The 23,235-nt window shown below is 27.6% G+C and overlaps 2 protein-coding genes across 4 annotated transcripts in view; one reads left to right on the top strand and one right to left on the bottom strand.

Annotated features, from left to right (window-relative positions):
• The window catches only part of LOC113550178 (protein draper-like), a 13,787-nt gene extending 5,535 nt beyond the window's left edge, over window positions 1-8,252 (top strand). Inside the window, exons 10-14 of one of the 2 annotated variants that reach the window (XM_026951879.1) lie at window positions 706-882; window positions 5,798-5,911; window positions 6,500-6,661; window positions 7,307-7,567; window positions 8,012-8,252. In XM_026951879.1, the coding sequence (XP_026807680.1) occupies window positions 706-882; window positions 5,798-5,911; window positions 6,500-6,661; window positions 7,307-7,567; window positions 8,012-8,133 (836 nt within the window). In that variant the 3' untranslated portion in view covers window positions 8,134-8,252. The remainder of the gene's footprint in view (window positions 1-705; window positions 883-5,797; window positions 5,912-6,499; window positions 6,662-7,306; window positions 7,568-8,011) is intronic. The other variant, XM_026951880.1, reaches the window with a different exon arrangement.
• On the bottom strand, window positions 8,227-23,235 carry LOC113550176 (aminopeptidase N-like). Of its 2 annotated transcripts, none has more exons than XM_026951876.1 (15): window positions 23,110-23,235; window positions 22,256-22,466; window positions 18,842-19,138; window positions 18,416-18,762; window positions 17,318-17,617; window positions 17,054-17,240; window positions 16,824-16,968; window positions 16,671-16,752; window positions 15,787-15,967; window positions 15,498-15,675; window positions 13,533-13,810; window positions 11,522-11,709; window positions 9,688-9,855; window positions 9,489-9,617; window positions 8,227-9,431 (listed from the first exon to the last, which is right to left on the bottom strand). In XM_026951876.1, exons 1-15 carry the CDS (start codon window positions 23,139-23,141, stop codon window positions 8,543-8,545), a joined length of 3,612 nt encoding a protein of 1,203 aa, XP_026807677.1. In that variant the 5' UTR covers window positions 23,142-23,235; the 3' UTR covers window positions 8,227-8,542. The 2 variants fall into 2 exon arrangements, with proteins under 2 accessions (XP_026807677.1, XP_026807678.1); XM_026951877.1 differs by having other exon boundaries at window positions 18,842-19,111.

Below are 23,235 nucleotides of genomic sequence, written 5' to 3'. Positions count from 1 at the left end.
ACGACGCATTATTATTTATTTATTTGTTTAAAGGATCTTGTACATGTATATCGGGTCTATCGTGAAATAACTGTTTTACTGGGAATAAAACCAGAATCGACGGTGAAAATAATAAGAAGGTGTGTGATTGTAATTGGTAAAAATATGACTACTACGAACCATTAACCGGCACATGCAAATGCAAAAAAAACCTATCGACGATTGTAGTGATATATTACGCATTAATATAAAAGTATAATTTGTGTTTCCACAATGTGACAGGTCAGATATTGCGGCGCGTGGTTGCTTGGGGTATATTGAATAAAATTGGTGTAGGTACTCTTAAAATATATCCAAGGAATATTATTATTCCTGCGTGATGAAATGAAATCTAAGTACTGAGGCGTAACGGGAATGGAATAATTTATGTTTAAATGTGTTAAGAGACAGTAAAAACATTTACATTTGTGTGGTATGTTAAAAAAATCATATTTTATGATTACACAATTAGAAACTAGACGGATACAATTTTTTTTTAATCTTACTAAATAAGGGATAAGAAATAATAGCACAAGGATAACGTTTTGGGTAGTTGGGGTGGTATTTTATAATAAATACTATTAAGAATATAGATTAAAATAATATCCAACGATTAAAGTTAATCATATAATAGTTCGAAGTTTTTCATTTATTAACAACCACATTTATTATGTTTGTATAAATTAGGAACTTGTGTTTGTAAACCTGGTTTGTTTGGCAACGAATGTGAGCAAACGTGTCCACCCGGTATGTACGGTTTAAATTGCAATTCAACCTGTAGATGTCAAAACCAATCAAGATGTCGGGAGTCCGATGGTATTTGTTTGTGTGAACCCGGATTTTACGGACCTACGTGCTCGGAAGGTAAGCTAAATATTATAATAATTTCATAATTTCAATATTAAGAACAACAATACGCACAGACGAATATTTGATCGAATTAATCAATAAGATACCTTCTTCAATGTACTTAAATTTGTCCTCAAGATGGTAATGTGATATCATTATAATTTATAATTATAGAAAGGCTGCAGATAAAACAATTTTTTTATAAATATTTATGCTATTGTCGCTATCTAGATAAAAAAAAAAATGTTGTGACTAATGTTAGGAGTATTTTTTTAAGCCAAGACCAGTAGATAGCGTACTTGCTTAAGTAATATAAACTTATTTTATTTGACAAAATAATATTAAAATCACTAGTTCGTATGTACGCTACAAAAATATAATGCGCTAATCCATCATAATATTTAAAATATGTACGTATTACTTATTTATTGAAATTAATCATCTATATTTTCGTGATTTAATTTGGCTATTGTTATATTAACAGTATAATAATATAATATTAAATACGCGATTTGTATAAAAAAAAAAAATAGTTAAAATATTGATTTTTTATAAGTGGATTGAGAAGTTTTGAAAATTATAGTGTTTTATAAAAGTTGGTGCAAATTAAATTACAGTAACGGTGAATACATTGAGATGAATGATTTTATTGGAATTAAGACATTAGTGTGGAATGGGTGAGGTATGATGAATTAATGTATTAGGTGAAAATGATAATTAATACTATATAGTATATACTTACAGTAATAGGTTACACGTTTGATTTATTTTATTTAATATAATATTCTAAATTAATTTGTTAATCTGTGTACAATAATATACTCAAATGTTAAACACCTAAGTATACACGAATACTTTTTTTAAAAATTAAATTTTACACTTACCTACTTAAAAATCCCATTTTAAAATTAATTTTTATACTTATCAATAATCATACATAATTACAAAACTGTTATATTACAATTTGTCTTAGAACAGCGATATACTATATTAGAACTCTTGAGTCTTAATAATATATTACCTAATATTTCATGCATTCAAGCCAATTAAATTCGTTTATTATAAAATATTCCTTAGTCATTTCAAATAACGTTATAGTTTGATTATAGATGATCTATAAAGGATAACTAAAAAATGAATTGTGTATAATGTTCTTATAATATTATTATGGAATCATCGAGCAAATTTAAAATCAATTAAGAAATCATATTTATTTCATTATTACATTGACATTCTATAGTTAAAATAATGTTTTTATTATTTGATATAGGTAGTAATAACTAATAATATATTAGTAAGTATACTGTCATGCAAGTATAAATACAATTAAGCATAAAAATTTAAATATATAATTAAATACTACTTGAACCTTTAATAGGTACCTCTAAACACCTTTAGTAGATTTACTATGACTAGAGATTTAGATTATTCTTTAGGATATAATATTTTTATATTACCTTTTAAAATACACATACCTAGGTACACCATAGTTAAATAATAACTTATATAATTGTATTTAGTTACAAAATAATATATTTCTCAAAACGAAAATTGTATTATTCATCTGCTATACTTTATTTTGTTTTAAAAGATTCATGTGACACTGATAATTACTTTTAAATTATTATATGTGTTGTAAGTTTTAAAATTAATAAAAAAATAATAATTGTATTCAAAAATTTATTTGTAAATATGTATACTGTATTAGACTAGATTTGAATTAATTGCATACTTCGCGTTTATATATTTATAGGTACATAATATTAAGTACTACATATACACTTCATACCGTTATATAAAAATAGTTTTTTGAACAAATAAAGAATTAGAATTAAAATTATAAGCATATGGTCTGTATGGTTTTATTTTTTTGTTCGAAATCATACATTATAAGTTTCTAAAGTAATATCGTTGTAATTTGACATATGTCAAAAACGAGCTTACTGCGTTTCACTCAAGTCACACAAAAAGAAAGTTTACGAGAAAAGAAAATCAGAGGAAAATACAGTTTAACTTTGATAATGAATTTGGTTGGCATGTCCTGGTTTTCAATTTAAACTTTTTTTTCTTATGTATAATATTGTAATTGTTATATTACACTTTCATTATCATTTGTACCATTTATTTTAATCATTTATTCGCAACAAGAGATCATATTATTATTATAAAGAGTACAGTCTAGATATTTTGTGCATCACAAAAATGCAATAAGTACTATGTAAATAGAATATGTAGAAGTAAACAATTTCATTTACGATAACTTAACGATGTGACATTCATACTCGCATATGACCAATATTATATGAATGAGATATTAGCAATAATTATAGTTGATTCGACATTAAAGGCACACAATGGGAAACGTCATCAAAGTGAAGTGTGGGAAAAAATCTTAATTGGTGCTTATGTTATGGCTCATATAAAGAATTTTCGATATAAATCATGTAAGCGGGCTTTACATATATTTTCATCGCACTAGGTAAAAATAAAAACCACACAATTCATTTTTGCATTATAATAATAAAATTTATTAGAATATCGTGGTCGATAGCTTCTCGTCGCCAAAACAGTTTTATTTTCTTAGTAATTTTCACGTCGTAAATTATAAATATTTTCTAGGAAAAAAGTAGGTAATATCGAGCAGAGGTAAACAATAAAATATTTAAGTGCCACCAGTTCATAGTTGGGCGTTGAGTGTACACATAAAGACATTGGTGACTTGGGATTTTATAGTAATAGTATGATAAATACATACTACATTTTTTTATTATTTAATAGACTTGCATTGTAAAATGAAAATGTCAACCCGATTTCAAGGTATGCACAGATAGTAGTGTAGGGAAAATTACGGTTAACCATTTGTACTAGTACCCGGTTAACGGTTGTCACCGGTTTGAGGGGTGACCGGAACTTCGTGTAACACAATAATAATAATTCCGGATTAGACCGAAAACGTGCACAATTTGTTTTCCGACTTTGTGACAATCGACCCAGCAAAACGCACGTAAACCTGTCGAAATACGGTAGCGATTACAGTATTTTTTTGCTTTTTTTACTATCAACAATTTTTACAACCAAACATTAGCACGATTTCTGATTTTCAATATTACAACAAACTTTTCATATTCGTTGTTCTTTGTTTTTTTTCTCTTGACGTTGAAAATTAACTTAATAACTTTACGCTTATTTCGGTCGATCGCAAAAACAAAATCGCCTAATATATTAACTTATAGCGTACGTAAGTACTTCGTAGTTTATATCAAAATAATATTAAATAGTTAATTGGATTTTTGATAAAATTGTTCAATTAACATCATAACTTAATACTATAGTTTTATACCTAGCTTTTAGTGAATTTATAAAATAATTTGTTGTTTTTTTTGTACCTCATATATTTATAACTATAGTTAAAAACTTAAAACCAATTAATAAATTGTTTTTTGTTTTATATGATTGTATCATATAATAGTCTTGCATAAAAATAAATAAATGTTCCTTGATTTAAAAGTTTAATTGACATTAACATGTAATTGCGAAATTATTTAAAAAACTACCAACATCTATAGTGCTTTGTAATAAAAAGAATAGTAGGATGTATTTTTAACAAAATATTTAATTATTATTCAAAGACAAAATTAAGGTTACAGCAGTAATTATAAAAATAAATAATTAACTTCTTTAATCGAGTTAATCTAAAAATTGTTCACTTTATCATTTAATATTCTAACGTTTAAATAACTAATTTAATCCATTTTTTTCTTAGCCACTTTCGCTCGGTGTTTTAGAAATACTATTTTTTTATTTCGCTAAGGATTCTAATCATAATATGAGTATTGTTACCGGGTTCTGAGTATTTTCAGTTTACGGTGAATAATAAATAATAATATTATATTTACGATATAAAACATTATACGCGTGGGTTTAAAAGTCACTTTTCTTACACTACAAGTAAGAAAAAACTGCAAAATGTATTTGTACGTACATTTACGTATATTACTTAGTTTTCCAAGCGTAAATTTTTATTTAATCCGTTTTAAGCCGAGTCAAAATGGATGAACTATAAAAATGTATGTTTTAAAATATGTAACCTCGAATCAAATAGTTATATTGTAGTTTATTGTTTATTCATGTATTAAAAAATAATAATTTTTAGTATATTAGTATTTAGTATAATATTAATTATTTTTATAGAGTTTTGGTTTAATTAATTTTAGTATATTATACGATAATAAATGACCAGCATAAAATAAAAACATTTATAAATCATAACAAATATTGTTATTGAATAGCCACTTACCTCTGTTGTCTTAATTATAATACCTTTTTTGTGATAACAAATAAAAATAAAAAAACTTAGGTTTTTGCGACCAGAAAGTTTATTTTTACAGGAAACTATAAGTCACCAGTTCTTACGTCGTCAAAGATAACCATTTTCATTATGTTTAAGGCTTTTACAAATTAATTCGTGTTTAATCTATTCATCTAAACATGTTAAGATCATTTTAAAAGCGTATATTATGGAAACAATGTTATAAGTTTAGATAATAATTTAATATTGTCACATTTTAAGGAACGTGAGTGTGAAAATTGATCTGATATTAAAATACTTGTGCTTTTTATTATGAGATGGAATAAATATATGAAATCAATATTAAAGGAGGGTGTGATTTATATTAAGTAAAGGTTTCTCGTTACGATACATTGCTATAAAAATGCTTAACTGTCAACCAAAAATAAAATATGTTCTTTTTCATCACACTTTGTATATGCACCCTAGAAACTGTTTTTCAAAATATTTTTATTGTAAAACCATAAGTTTCCTTTGCTCTGTAAGATCAGTTAATTTTGTGCTTACTGTTGTACTGCCAAGTATAATTATTATTTCTATGAATTTGAGCTTAATTTATCGATTTATTTATTCTCATTGTAGCTTGTCCCAAAAATTATTATGGAGATATGTGTCTGCGTATGTGTATGTGCAATGTGACCATGGAAATTTGTAATCATATTAAAGGATGTGTAGCATGCAACAGCAGTTTTCCAAGTAAATATGAAAATTTACATATACATTTATTATAACTGCATAAAGGGATGCGACAACAATTTGATATCATAGTCTTAGATGAATTTATTGTATCTTATTGTTATATCTATGAAACATTACCACAAAAATTCGTAAAAAATAATTTACAATAAAAAAAAATTGTATATTATCTGCAGTATTGAATTTGTTATAAATTAGTTGACTTAAGTATTATTTTTTTAATAATTCAATAATTAATTTTAAGAGTCAATAAACGCTATTAATAGTATAGAGTATAGACTATACTATAAATTATACTGTATAATTAATTAAATATCAATAAATCTGTGTAGGAACATTCAGCTATTAAAATAATTGTTGACAATTACTCTTATGTATCTAATATTATATTATACGTATATTTTAATACATATTCGATAATTTATATTTTATTAAATACGCATTTGAAGTAGTGTGATAATGTTAAGGTACTTGAGCTATAATAAAAATAAATCGATTAATTATTCTTATAGATAAATATGTTCTTAAATGTATTTATGTATTGAATATAAAATTGTAAATTATATTTTATTCGTTTTAAATTATTAGATGAAAATGAATGCCTCAATGCCCTTCAGTTAGAGTCATCAGACAATGAAGCGATCTGGATTTTCGATATTTTGGTTATTTTGATCTTCTTGATAATTTCAACAATATGCATGGCAATAATAATGTGCTGCTATTACTACTGTAACCAACGTAAAATTCAAAGTACGTATTTATGATAATAGGTGTTTATGTGTTTTTGTTGGTATAAAAGGAGGAATAATCGAACATCTAAATAAAATAATAGAATAATAGAATAATATCTTGGGATGTTTTTTAATATAGTAATTGTAACTAACTTACTACCACGATAATGTCATTATACCAAAGCTCATAAAACTAACCAACATGGCAACATATCGTCAATACACTGGTATCGCTTATGAGCATAAGTTCTTTCAATTTCATAAGCCTGTAGTCTTACAGAACTAAATCTATAGTTGTATGGTTTATATCAGAGGGTCTTGAACCATGGTATGCGCATACCGATGGTGGTGTTAAAAATTAATTACATTCTTAATGATATTTTTATTATTAATAAATCAATATATCATGCAGTCGATTATACATTTTTTCGATAGACAAATAACAGATAAAACCTATCTAATGGGCACAGTAAAAATTACCATAATATTTTACTGATTTATCAAATTGAATAATTTTGGTATAAAACGTTTGTGGTACGCGTCTGATGTTAATATAATTAACACATAAACTATATATAATACACGATTAAAAAAATTGAGAATATTTAATCTACAAAAATAATCTACAATAAAGGATGTGTATAATAAACATTTGTTTGTGTAGAATATAATATAGGGCATGTGGACAATTTTGAACTTCGAAAATCTACCAACACAGAATCAAACCATAACCATATTGAAGTGATATGTACTGCTAGTAATTGTGGTATGAACATAAGAAATAATATGCTCGATTCGAGAATACCGATGACCAGTTATACGAATGAAACGTTTTACAACAATTATGCGCGTGACCACAGTTTTGATGATGATACCGGTGAAAACTTGTACTTAGAAATCGACGAAAGTACTTTTAAACGTGCAGGTATATAAATTATTTATAATAAACGAATACATGCCAACAAATATTTACTTTGCAAAGTAGTTAATCATTGTGTTTAACAAGGATCTGTTAATTTATTTAAGAGCTAATATTTAATGTCAAGAACGGAACTTGAAAAGAAATTGCAATTTAAACAATACCTATACTTTTGATTACAAACATAACAATGTTATGTTTATTTTAATGGTTTAAATTAAAGAAAGCATATTGGGTAATAAGGGAAGGCTAATAAATGATTTTCATAGTCATTTATTGCAATATATTTTTCATAGATTTTTGTTGTTTCTATAGTATCTATACGGAATTTATAAATATTTGGAAAGTAATTGATATCATACTGAAAATGTACTGGTGTAAAATAATTCTGTGTGAAAAAACTCGAAGTTAAAAATATTATATTGTTGATTTTACCATGTTTTCTTACAGACGATTTGTACGATCATCTAGATTTCCTACGTCCAACGGTATCGTGGAAGCCGCATTATCAAAGTGCAATGGTGTTGCAAGATCAAGGCAGCAGCAGTTCGAAAAAAGAAGAGACAACTTAATGTATTTTCTCATTTTATATAATAACGTTTGTTTTATTATTAAATTTATATTATTATTAATATACACAGCGATAAAGACGTAAGCATTATAAAAAACAATAAATTTTAATATGACAAATTTTATTAGTACGATTAATGGTTTTATATAAATTGCCCATGATATAATTCAAAACGATTGTATTTATTTTAAAGGAATGTCGAGCGTGAATATTGTGGAATGGCGGAAATTATTGAATAACGACAGTAACATCAATTATTCCATAATTTCCGTCGATAATCTTTCTGGAAACAATTTACCACGTGTCAGCGAGGGATTATATTTTTACATGCGACGATGTATACTATTTTATAGTATTATAATTAAATTTGTATCGTTTATTAACTAGTGAGTTTTAAAATATACTTGTGTTCACTCGCGTGTGAGAATTTTATTTTTTTTAGATCTACTTTTCCTGACCGGTTCGGGTTTTTTCTCCTCGGGCGTCTGCTGGTCGGGGCTATTGGCTTTGTTTTCGAGTCCTCCGCCGACAAGTGCCGACTCGCGTGCTTCAGTTAAATTCGCAGGGCCCGCGAGTTTTTCGACTTCGGCCGTCGCGGACATACTATTAGTTTCGGCCGCTGCCACGGCTGTGGGTTTATTAGTTTCTTCGGCATTTGGTTTATTTTCTTCGGCGGCCGGTTTGATTTCATCAGCGGCCGTTTTCGTTTCTTCGGCGGCGATGGGTTTGATTTGTTCGACGGCAGCCGGCGCACTTTCTCCGGCTGCTACAGTCACAGCAGGCGGTGCGCTTTCGTTGGTAGCGATCATCGCGGCGGGTTCAGGTTTTTCGCCCAAAAGATTTTTGCTCGTCTCCTCTATCACGGGTCGATCTGCTTCGGACGCATCCGTTTTGGGAGGAGTGATATTTTCTTGTTTAGTCTCTTCGGTTTTTACAGAACCTGTGTCCGACAGTTTTTCTTTATCCGACTTTATATCGTCGCTTTCGCGTTTGACATTTTCGGTCTTGGATTTTAGTCCTCCGTCAATGTTGTAGGCTCTAAGATCGCTCTTGGCTGCCTTCGGTGTTATCCAACTTGATATCACGTTTTCATATTTTTCCTTCCAAATGATCTTTTGTCTGAGTATCTCTTCTTCGAAATGCAAGACTTCCAATAATGTTGGATTCCGGTTTTCGACGGTGTTGCCGAAATATTTTTCATTAAAGCTCTGTAATATTTCGAGATCCGCTAAGCTATTTAAAGCTCGAATCCCTGCATGTAACATCGTACTCAATAACCCAACATTAGTATCTGCATATCTAATTCATACATTACATAAATGATCACTTGTTTTTTAAATGCAACATTAAACTTACTCTTGATTTAAAGTTTCCCAGTTGTTTCTCAAATAATTGAATGGGTACTGACCCGCTGTTGGATTATCTAAAATCGATTGCCAAATGTCGGCCAAGTCGTCGAATTTCACTTCTTCCGCAGACAATATCCTGTAACGTTTCATAATAGAGAATTTATGTAATAATATCTGTTTGTCGTTTAATTTTTATCCGAATGTACTTTTGTAAAAATTGTGAATTTCGTGAACACGAAAAGCTTTTGGCTATGGATTTTCTATCTAGTGTCCACTTAGAACTTGCGTATTTACTCAACATAAATCTATGGTCGTACTTGGTGGCATATTGCATGGCAGTGCAGTAAACGGATTTACGATCGTTCGGTGCGATACTGTAAAGGAAATTAACATGTTAGTACGGTACCTACACATGAATCATTTAGTAAATACAAAAGTTTTGTAAAGAAAATTAAGTTCATAGTTTAAATATAATGAATATATATGTATCAAGTATGTAAACATGTATGAGTTTCCGTGCGTGCGTGTGTCTGTGTATGTGTGTGCTGTATACATATTATGCTGTAGACGTTATAAATTACAACACATCCGAATGAACTTATCATTAATAATTTACATTTAAAATGATTTGCGCATGTTTGTATAGTTCATAATATTTTTGGTAGTTAACACTAATTTTATTGGTTATTAATTCATTATTAATATTACCTATTTAATAAAATCGATTTAAATTTATTGGGTGCTTATCATATTTTTATGTAATTTTAGTTTATACAGCAAACAATCACAAAACTTCTTATATTGTATAAAAATCGCATGTATTGAAAATTTAAAACTATTTGACTGTGATAAAAAAATACATGGGCAATAATAATATAGACTACAGTAGAATTAGTAGTAGAATAATTATGCTACTGAGAAATTAAAAATACAATATTAGTCGATGATAAACGTATAATATTATAAAATTGGAATTTTTATGAACCTCTCATTTGGTATTAATATTATGAACTAAATTTGTTTTATTTATACTTTTTGACTTAATTAATTTTATCTCAAACGTTTAAAAAAAAAGTAATATATTTTTATTCTACCCTTAATTTAAGTTTATCTCTATTAGACTCTTTTTGTTTATACGCTTATGAAGTGTAGACTTTTCGTTTAATTTATTTACTCATCTGTATTAGTGTGACATTATAGTTTATTTTGAAAAAAATGTAATTTATGATATCAATTTTTTGCATTTCAAGTCATAATAATGTTTAACTCCCAAGGCACTTTTATAAAATTAAAAACGACTCTTTTCTCATTTAACATAATATATAGTAAGACTGAACTCATAAAATATTAATAATAGTGTTTGTCAAATATTTGTAGTTTCTTGCAACGTGTAATGTGGCTTGGATGAAAATTATAAAAATAAAGCTCCAAGACTATCTAGTAAATACTAAATATACCAACCGTGTTATTTGACAATATTTTAATAAAAATAGATAATGGTTGTTGCCACATTATAATTATTTAAAAAAGTAAAATAAAAGCAATTATTTTATTCTCAGTTTTGTTATTAATCTAAAAATTATTCGTTGTATTCCTGTATCATCGTAAAAACAGGATCGAAAAATTATCATACTTTTAAATTTAATCTTATTTATATTATATATGTAATTTATTGGCGTATTATAGTTTAATAATAATAAAATAATATAAAAAGATGATCCATTATCCACTTATTTTAGAGTGAATCACTAATAGGTATTATTTAGCTGGTCTATAAACAGTATAAGTATAGTCGCGGACACACAACTGTTGAATGTCTATAGTGGTTAGATAAAACAATATATAAATATAACTGATACTCATAGACCAATGCCCCATTGATCGACAGCTAAGTTTTAGATTTCAAAAAATTATAGATTATGTAAATGAAAAATTTAAAAAAAGTCTCATTCATATACTTTTTAAATTACTACTAGACCTAGTCTAGTATACATAATTTTTTTTACTAAATATCGTTAATTAGAATGAAAATATAGTTACGGATTTATTTCAGTTGTAGCCTGTTTCCAATTATTAAACTGTTCTCTAGCCCACCAGACACATTTTTTCAATTCAACACGTCCAGCAAAATATGATGTATCCATTTTGCCTAATATTTTGTCAGGTGAATCAATTGTACTGGCTTGGAACATATCATATGCTTTCTCAACCACCGTTTCCATATAAACCTTAAAATATAAACATCACGTTTTAATTAATATGAAAAAAAAGTTTACAAAAACATTCTATTTTTGATAAATAACAAAGGACTAAAATATACATTTATTTTATTTCCATTTTCTGGTTGGCATGTGATAAAAAAATGTTTACTGTTTATACTTAAATTAGTTTTTTTTAGATACTTAAGTAACTATTGAATCGTCAAAAATACATTTTAGTCATTAATATGATTAATTGATTAAAATAAAACTGAAGTATATTGGGTACTAAGAATAAATCATATAAATAAACAGTAATTCAAATTTGCCAATAATATGGGTACTGAATGATGATCGAATTTAGCTGAAATTCGAATGATAATTAATTGATTTTTAGGAATTTTACGCATTCGGTATAAAATATAAATATTTAAAATATTGTATTATGTAACCACTTACTGATAACTAGTTAGTAAGTACCTACTTTTATTTTTCTAAAATGATTTAAACGGCATGGTTTTACTGATTAAGATGCAATTCATTTTAATTTTTTTCGCTCATTAATAATTTTGTACGATATACAGAAACATTTTATTATCAATGATTAATATATGATTAAAGAAACAATTGTCTTCTAAAAAAAAATCAACCATTCCGTAATTGGAAATTATATCTCCCACAATCCCTCGATCAGTCTGGTTAGATTTGGTTAGACTATTTGCTGTAGTAAGCGACACATTCTTTACTTTTCCAGGAATCAATAGTTTGGTTTGACATGTTTAAAACTGTTATAACTAGAGTAAGGATATTTATGCGTTAAAAATTATCAAATAAGCATTTAAAGATATTCATTACATTTTGTCTTTAAATATTTAATTTATTTTAATTATTTTACTTTGTTTGAATTTGTATTTATTATAAGTATAAAAAGAACAAAATACAGCCAATACAGATCTAAACTGACTAAACTAATCTTCCCATTGACCATTAAGAAAACAACTAGTCTCTATAGTTTTTATGACAAATTCACAATTAATATAATTATTAACCTTAAATAATAAAAAATATTCACCGAAGTGCTCTATTCCCGATAAACTATAAAAATATGCTATTATAATCAAAACCATGTTCTTTAAACCCGAAAATGAAAAAATATGTAAAAATATGCACTAAAAATTTTGAGTATTTGAGTACAATCGTTGAGAAATATGTTGTGTACTTATTAAGTATACATAAAAGCCAATTGGAAAAATATAACAATGTATAAAGTTCTAGACTGTCCTTGCTCTAGTTATAACTAATTAAGTTCTAAAGTTAGAATAACATATTAATTTATAAGAATATTTGAAGGTTCAGATATTTGTTTTTTTAATTTTCATAAAATGTCATGAGCGTTCACTGTTTTTTTTTAAATCACCAGTAGGATTGGCGTTTACACCGTTGTAAACAAAAGATTCTATGCGCATTTAAAATATGTATTAACTGACATATTATTGTATAGGTGTGTACTGAAATAAACTACATCGTTTACTGCACACATCATTTTATTGAATGATGCGGTCACAGCTTAAAACGATCAGTATTAACAAATTTAATTGTTGACCTACTAATAACTGATGGCATTTACTCAAAACGTTTAGATATAAATAACTCGTTATAAAATAATTGTATTAAACATCTTAAATACAAATCTGTGTATTAGAATGTCCTCTATATTCTATAATAGCTCTAGTATGGCTTATTTCGCATACTGCAAAATTGTCATTTACAGCAAATAGCCTATTAACAACCGAATAATTATGACGTGTAGACATTTTCATCGTTGTATGAATATAATATTATTAAATACGTACCGACAGAGAATCGTAATGTTTAGTGTTGTGCAACACAACTTCTATTTTATTAAATGCATTAAAAATTGCATCCCAGTACCCGGAATTTGGACCGGCTTTTTGAATAACCCTTTCTAGGAATCCTAAAGCGTCGCTAAATCCGATAACACCGGCAAAAGCTCCTTCAAAAATGTCATCGATTAACTGTGCCACAATGTACTCGTCAAACGATTTACCATTACTTATCTCGTAAGATATTCTATCTAAAAGAGCATCCTCGTATGCCACCCTGTAATAACCTGAAATAGGTACGGACAATGATTGAATTAAAATATAAAATTATTGAAGATAGCAAAAATATGTGAATTATTGCGGTTATTGTGGGTATTATACAAAAATGTCCAAAGTAAAAATGTCCGAAACCAATAATGTCCTTGGTAAAAATGTATGAGGTGAAAATGTCCGAAACCAAGAATGTCTATGGTAAAATTTTCCAAAATCTAAAAATTGAATGATCGTAATATAATAAAATGGGAACACTCTGTAACACATTAGTTATCCATGTCAATCTGCGTACAGGTCCGAGGAATTTTTATTACAGCTATTTTTTGTTTGTTAAAAAACAAGAGTCAAAATACGTATGAGAATGGTTTTAATATAATTTTAGAAAAATGCGATAATATAAATAATAATATAGTATATATAGATAAATAATAAGGACAGAATCACAGATTTTCTAAATTAGTAAATCGTTCACATCCAAGTATATGGTTACTCATAAAAAAGATACGATTACAATATCAGGAGTCGATGTAGTTAAAATTGGGCAAAGATATATTGAATAGCCTCCGGTAAAAAAAATGTATATTAATATGCAAGGAAAATTAAAAAATAATTGTGTGGAGTATAATAGTAACAAAAGAAGTTTTGAAAACTTCTTAAAATGTATATATCATTGACATTTATAAATTTTAATTAGGCAAATGTGTGTGTTAATTATCTGGTTTTTTTTTGGACATTTTTAAATATACAGCAATAACAAAAGAATTATTAATTATTAATTATTATTAATTATTTTTTTTAAATATTATAATCAATGATGTAAATACACTTTTTATATCTAACTATTGCAATAACGAAATAATTGTTTATTTTTTTTTAAATATTATTATAATGAATGTTGTAAATATTTTTAAACAAGGTGTTTTACTTAGTTTATTTTGAATAATTTTATCATAAACATTTTTGGACAATTTTACCACGGACATTTTTTTTCCGGACATTTTTACCTGGATTCGTTATTGTGACGGAGGTTCTTTTACGTATCGGCGTTATTGTGTTCCCCCAATCGCTTTTTATTGATTTTAAACCATCTTAATTGTATAAAATTATAGTTCAGTGGCTGTAGTTGTCTCCAATTATTAATTAATCGTTGTTAGTTTTTTTTTTTTTTTTTTAACAAACAAATAAAATTGAATATTATATAACCGAGTTTTTACAACGAAACATACCCATCTAAAATTTTTATTTGGGCATGTATACCTACTGTTGAAACATAAGGGTTTTGAGATGCATATTTCATTGAGTTACATATGTTGATATTTACCCTACCCTAAACGTCCAACTTAATTAGTTAATTATACAAATTATCATCGTTATTAACATAATATGAGTGTTTTTTGGTTGGAGACAACATTTTTTTTTTTTTTAATTGAATTTTTTTTGATTGCTACAGTTGCCATGACAGTGAAACAAAAATTATGCTATAGTGTTATATATTTTTAGCATTATAGTACCTAGGTTACTCCTAGAATTCAATGATTAATACAGCTAATTTACCATAACAACCTTGTTTTTTTTTTTAATCATGACTTTAAAAACGTAAATAAATATTAAATAATTCAATATTTTTTAGTGTAGCATAGAAAATAAAGAAAATATAAGGTAACATGATTCATTTTTTTTTTAAACTATCACTGACCTAACCTGTTTGGTATTGGTTGACCAATATCCATGTGCCATTCGATGCTGAAATATATCCTGGGACTCTGGTTTCTGGATTGTTTTCTAGCCATACTGTTGTGCTATACGCAGCACCAGAAGTCAAAGTAATTGGTATTACCCAATCGTTAGTGGGTTTAGGTTCATCATAATCGAATCGAAACTAGATAAATAAAAATAAAATAATAATAATATTATAGTTTAATATTTATTATTACGATGTTATATTATAGGTGTACACTATAGAAAACAAAAATTGAACTCAATTTATTACTTGTTTTACAACTAAATCGTCGCCGTCGATTTGTAATTTGATCAATGGATAGTTTTTATTTTTCATCCATGTATTCACAATTTGCAAGACAGCAGAACTTTCTGGCAGTTTGATGGATTTATTTCTGGCATTATCGTCCAACAATGTCCAAAAACTTATCGTATCTTTATATTTGTAAATTCTAAAAAAATATATTATACATAGCCTATTATATTATAATATTAAACTTACTATAATTACTTACCAACTAAATGTGCTTTAATATAATGTTTCAATGCATACATAAACTATAAAGATTGGCTACCGTACAAACATTTTGAAGAAGCGATTAAGTTGATTCAAAAATAAAAAATAAAATAAAATACAGAAAATACAAAAAATAGTATAGATAATATCCTTGCAATCAAGATTTAGTCGTTCATATACTGTTCATATTCAAAAATCAATTATTCTGCTTCTGATTTGAAATTAATAATGTAATACTTACAAAGTTATAACTTAATGCGAAATTAAAAGTATTATATTCCAAAATACGAAAATATTATATTTTTTACAAAAAACCTACCTATTATAATTATAAATCTGTTTGTATTTAATAGTACTTTTTTTATAATTTAAAATATATTTAATAATTTTAGATCTGTATTTAAATTAAAAGTTTTTTTTTTTAAATTGTTTAGGTTATAAATTTTATAGTATTAATGTGGTGTGTTCGTTAATTTTTTAGTTGCTATAATTCATAAGGCGTTTCGATATATTGAAATAATGAAATATAGGTACTTTATAATATAACCAAATTTTTAATATTAATATAATACTTTAATTTTATAATTTGATTAAGATTAAAATTATTTATTATATAATATTATAATAACTAAACTTACTCTGTGTGTACGAATTCTCTTAGGGTCTGTTTGAAAATACTTTCGGTAAAAGTATTGTTCAACATTCTCAATATTGACGTACCTAAAAAAACATTTATTTTTAGATATGGTATTTTTGAATCATTTAACTATAGCCACATAATAACTTTATACCTTTCACAGAATTTATGTATTTATATATTTCTGTATGGTGTTCATAGTTAGCCAGTGGCTCTGAATTTGTCCAACTATCGTAAAACATGACTGGTTGAATCGTATCCAGTGGAAATCTTGTTCCGAAATTCCAGGCAGGTTTGATCTTAACACGATTAAAATATATTAAACACAATAAATTATGTTAGTTGTATTTGTAATTGTTTTATTTATAATTGTTTAAGTCTCACGTGATCGATGTTCACTATTTTGAGAAAATTAACGATAGCTTCGTTTAGCCATTTGTCCTCATTACTTCCTCGATCGAGCCCTCGCAATGGCATAAGCCATTGTCGAATGACGTGTACAACCATCGACTCTACGGATTTTTGGTATTCGATGATTGACGATTTATCTATGGTACCTAAAATTGAATCTCTAAAAATATATAACAACAGAGTTTTATTTTAGACATTTAATATGACCATAGTATGATTGATTTTAATTAAACAAACTTAATCATGATTAAGCCTGGACTTTCGGCTGTAGTCATGACTTCACCGGGAACAACGACTATATCGAGTTTGTTAGTCGGAAAATTGGTTGCCAAATATGACGTCATGAAATCCAACGTTTTTGGCACTACGTCTGTGATCATTTCAATTGAATCAGTTGAATCGGGGCTCCATACTGTCAGTTCTAATGAACTGTCTGTTGGTATAGGATTAGACTTAAAGTTTGACATAAACAATCCTAAAGAGTCTGGTCTGATAAGTCCGGTTTTCTCAAAATGATCTACGAATAGATTGTCATTGCTGTAACACGATTTACCAAATTTGTTTTATCTATTTTCTTTCTAATAATGCATCGTTATTTTTGACACTTTTTATTGAATATTTTTCTACCCTTTTTATTTGAATTAAGTATTAAATATATATTTTAGTCTATTAATTATTATGAACATTTAGTATTCATTAACTTTTATTTAAATTTTTACCTAAATATACATCATGATGTTATATTTATATCAATTATATCAAACCTATTTAAATTAATAATTGATACATAATATTTAATATGATATTATTTAGGACAATTGAAAAATATCAATTTTGAGTTAAAATTTATATTTGTTTTTTATTCTCTATTAGATTCAATTGAATCTATTATTACTATTCAATAATGTATTTCCACCAACAAAAAATAATTAACATACATACACAATGGCGTAAAAACTATTGCTTTCGCACTTCGTTTAGGATCTATAATAAATTTACGGTAAAAATTATTTTATTACAGTTTACAGTTTACGCTAACGAATAACAAACGTTGTAGGAATTAAATTATAGTATAAATCAGTGTTTCTCAACCTAAGGGTGGCGACTCCCTTAGAGGTCGTCAACTAAATTTTTTGCGTCACCTACACGTATAAAATATGTATGTACGTTTATATAAAATATATATTTAGGGGTTGCTAAAAAATTGAACATTCGTTTGGGAGGTTACCGCGGTAAAAAGGTTGAGAAACAGTTGTATAAATTTATTTTAAACAACATTTTTCGATTTTCGTTTTCAATGAAAATTCACTGTTTATAATATTTGATTACACTTACTATGGTTCCGTTGCTCTAACTTGGGTGTTGAAAATAACTTTGGTGTCCTTGCTTCTGACCACACTCATTTCAAAAATGGCTTTGTGCTTTGGATTATCCACACAGGGCATTAAATGTCTTGCCTTGCGAGGAGCTAATTTTGTTGCCACATACCATTGGTTCTTGACGGCTTTTTTTTTATCGAATACGACCTTGAAAAATCCCCCGTCAGGATTCTGACCGATGGTGCCCGTGAAGTTCACGAACAAACTGTAATAATGTCCAGATTTCAGAGTTTCACCAACGGTCACCGTCAGTGTCTCCTGTTTTTCGTCTACTTCAGTGTTGAGCTCGTACTTAGAATCGTCCTGAAACGTTGTCGCAGTCAACCATACAATAACTATTATAAGACTCGACATATCTATTCGTAAATCACGATGCATTTACTTTTAGGACTTGCTCGGTCGGCGTGTCCATACTTAGTCTGCGCTTTAGCATCGTGTCATCGTCGATTTTTAAATTTCCTATGTGCAAACTAATAACGGACGTATCGGTTTTGGGTCGGAAAATCACTTCCACTCTGCCACTGTAGTCGACGTCATGTTTGGAAACCGTTCCATCGGCGTCATACAATTTTGGGTCCAAAAAAACCTTGTAACTCTCCGGCTCGACGGCCAAAAATGGTATTTGGTTGTCCGCAACGCCCGATTCAGCCTTCTTTACGAACGAATCACGATATATGTACTAAATAATGACAATATTAACCCTATCAATGTACGTGTTTTGTTTTATGTACGCCACATGGGACTTAACAACTTATCAACAATATTCTTACGTGTCTTGTTTTAAAATCAAGAACTGTTTTTATTTTATTTTTTTTATTTGTCAATTATGATCTTCAAAAGTTTCTGAACGTAAATAAAAAATACATTATTCAACAAAACGTACAAATTATTAATTAATAGATCTCTCAAATTCGTTATTATAAATAGTTTTTTTTTTTTTATAAAAATTAAGTCCGAGGATAGTATTTAATTATTTAATCAACGAAATAAATAAAATAATTTATTATTTAATATTTTGTGTATTATTATTATTGTTATACTGATATTACCAATACATCGATTTTTAAAACTATTTATAATAATTGTAACTCATTTAGAAATGTATTTAATTATTATATAAAATATAATAATTTTAATTATTTAAAGTATAAAATAATAAATTAAAAATAATAAAATGTTCAATCTATTTGATTATATATACGGAGTCTGTTTTATCTAAGACCATATATAATATATATTATGTAGGTACTAGGTACAAATAGGTTATACGTTATAACAAAAACTTATGTACGCAGAACGATTTTTACTTGTATAATTTTGTAATTTATTAAGTTTTTTTTCTTTACCGTTTTATAGTTTTATTGTGATGGTTGTATATTATAATACAAGATTTAATTAATTAATTAAGTACCCAATTAAGTGTGAAGAACTTACCGGTTAACAAAAAAAAAAAAAAAATGATGATCAAGACATCTATACAGAGGTGTATTAAAAGGGAATAACCAATTAGTAAGTGTATTTTATAATTATTTAAATCAGATGATCGAATTATGCCTTAATTCATTAATACAAAATACTAAACTGGAACAATTAAAATCCCCAGTTAATTGTTAAGTTTTGCGTAGCATCGCTTATAGCGTTTAAATATAAGATTCGATTTAATTTTAATACTATTTCGACGTTATTATGAGTTATATTTTTTATTCATTTAGTAAAAAAGGGATAATATTGGTGGTTTAACTAAGTTTTATAACATTTTATAACATTTTTGTCTGTATTGTGTATTTTATTTCATATTTCATTTAACTTATTTTCAATTGAAATTTTTTTAAATTCTCAGATAATATATTAAGTAGGTCATAGATGTAGGTATATGTTAAAAAATATTTAGTAAAAGGTATTATAGTGAGGTAGTGGAAAAAAAATAAATTATTCAATTTAATACCACAAAAAATAGATTTGCATACAAATTGTAAAATATGTACTGTATTTCAGTGTATGTGTTTACTGACGATGTATCAATAATTGATTAATACAGTTATTTAAATCAATTAATTTAGTAATTTAAATTTTCACTAACGAATAATAACTAACTATAGTCTATAACAATTTTTTTTTTATTGTAATATTAATTTAAGTGTTATAAAGGCTTAGCTTAGCTTAGCTTTTATAGTGAGTAAATATAATTCAACATAATTGTAATTTTTAAACTTTTGTGTATTTGTGTCCTGACTCCTGATTAAAAGTACACATATGATTCATGACTATAAAGATAATGGCATGATTATAATTTTATTACATTCGTAAAAGTATGATTATAAACTGGTGTACGTATCACCATAAGATCTGTACCTACTATTTACCTACAAAATAATCGTTAAATTGTTATCGAAATATTCAAACTTGACTGGTTGATGGGTTTGAAGAATAGTAGGACATATTTTCTACAGAGGCACAACAGTATAATCATTTTTTTCTGTCACACAAACGTTTAATGATATGGTTGAAACGTTTAAAAATTATAATTCACTCATTATGATTACATAATAAAAATAACATTATCTATTCATTGCCAGGAGCTTTTTAATATATTTATTTGTAATAAAGACCATAATAGTTAGGTATAAATAACTATGAATTAGATTAGTAGTAATAATAATATTTTTTTTAAAAACCAAAATAAAAAAAAGCTCCTGGCCAAACACAGATAATATTTTTCATTATAATAATATGACAAGGAATAATAATTTAATTTTGATAATATAATTTTGCATGAGCGAAATATAGAGAGAAGATTTTATTATGTTTTACCGTTTTACACACATAAGATAGACTAAAAATAATATATAACTGATGCGTCCTCCTAATCATAATATAATATAATACATTGTATCCTAATTTAAGTCTACCAAGCACAACTTTAAAATAATAATAATACAAATATGATATAATATTTACGAGTATAACTAGCACGACAGAGCCCGTATCTATCCGTTAAATAAGTACATGCGGGAGCGGGACCCCCAAGAGATGTGAATAATAACAATACAAGTCTCGTACAGTCGTAGGATGATTTTTTGTTTATTTCTAATACATCGAATGATTAATTATTTCCGAGGTTCAACGGATGTCACGTCAACCTGCAGCAGAAATCGGTATCGTCTAGCTCGACTACACCGGTAAAATTGATAATATAAATATTATACACACGGGTACGCGACGGTTAAAAAACGAGGAAAAAATCAAAATATTTACTATATTTACCTACTACCTATGTATAGATAAGCGGAGGTCAATTTAAACTATTTACTCCACATAATTCACCAGCTTCCCCGAAAACATTCCACGCTCAATGATTATTTTATATTGTCGAAACAGTTTGTTAATATTTTTAAATCAATTACGGTTTGGTGGTTTTTGAGACCTAAAGTTAAATAATTTGGTCCAACCAGTCTTATTCAGGATAATATGCAAATTTTTTTTTTCACCGACAGATAGATGGACTTTTTTCAAGATAGAGTGAAACTTATTTGAAATATTTATAGGGGCGATGGGGCTCTGTGTCTGTGAATTGATTTGGTTACCTATTTAAATGTAAGCTGACTCTAAAATTCAACGAAATCTCCATCTATGGTCATAATGTTATGCACGTCAGATTCGGTTATTATAAGCAGAAGATAGAGGTCGTCAAACGACCATATTATTATCGTACATTTATATGATAATGTCATACTGAAATAATTTTAACGAGTAAAACCGTCAAAGTCGTATTATTCGATTCGTGTTTTCGTTTTACCTGTCTCAGCTGTCGTTCGGCCGTGTAGCGCCCGAGAAAAGCTGAAAACGCGGTCAACAGGAATACGATGATGACCAGCAACACGATCTTGGTCCGGTTGAGGAACACGCCACCCTCGCGGTCGTATTCGATCTCGTTGAACGTGGTCACGCCGTCCGGTATGTTGTGGCCCCGGTGCCGGGCCTGTAGCGTGGACATCCTGAGCGTTTCGCTATTTAAACGTCGGAAAAAAAAAACCAATATATTTTAACGCCATACTAATTTACGACGATTATTTTTGATTTTATCAAACATATTATACAAATCTCATCGTCATCGTCGTTGTTGTTTTGTTCACTGGCACGTTACACCCACACGTGTTATCTCAGTCGTACAATAGAGCAAATTAGCGTTCAGTAGAACCCATTTTGTGTTGTTAGCATTGATATTAGAGTGGACCTACAATAAATGTTAAAAGTAAGAACATAATCAGTGATTAAGCGTTGATTGTTTTAAGTTAGACATGAGTTATGTAAAGTATTACAAACTGGAAATGCTCAAATGGAGCATTTAAAAATAAAATATCGAACGCAATTTAACGTTTTATAAGAACCGCTATTTTTCTTACTTCAGGCTTCGATAATAGGTCAATTCTTTCAAACAACACGAAATAAGTTCTACTCGGCGCAAATTTGCTGTGCTGTATGTTTGTAAGACTACAGAGACGACACGTACGGGTATAGCGTTCTCTTAAAGATATATCCCCGATCGGAAAAAATAATTTATTCATAAAAAAATTTTGATAAAAACAACGACAAAAAAAAGAAGATTTCTAAAACACGATATTATAATATAGACACGGGGGTCGTACTTACGCGTTGCTGGGATCGTGTCTGCTAGTCGCCATGTACGGTATGTATTGTTGTTGACGTTGCCTATTATTATTATTTTTTTCCCTTTTTTTTTTTGTATAGGTATTATTGTTATTATTATTTTTTACA

The sequence above is a fragment of the Rhopalosiphum maidis genome, chromosome 1 (assembly GCF_003676215.2).
Source record: "Rhopalosiphum maidis isolate BTI-1 chromosome 1, ASM367621v3, whole genome shotgun sequence".
NCBI lineage: Eukaryota > Metazoa > Arthropoda > Insecta > Hemiptera > Aphididae > Rhopalosiphum > Rhopalosiphum maidis.
Note: the sequence above shows the minus strand (reverse complement) of the source record. Positions and strands in the feature narration are given on the sequence as shown.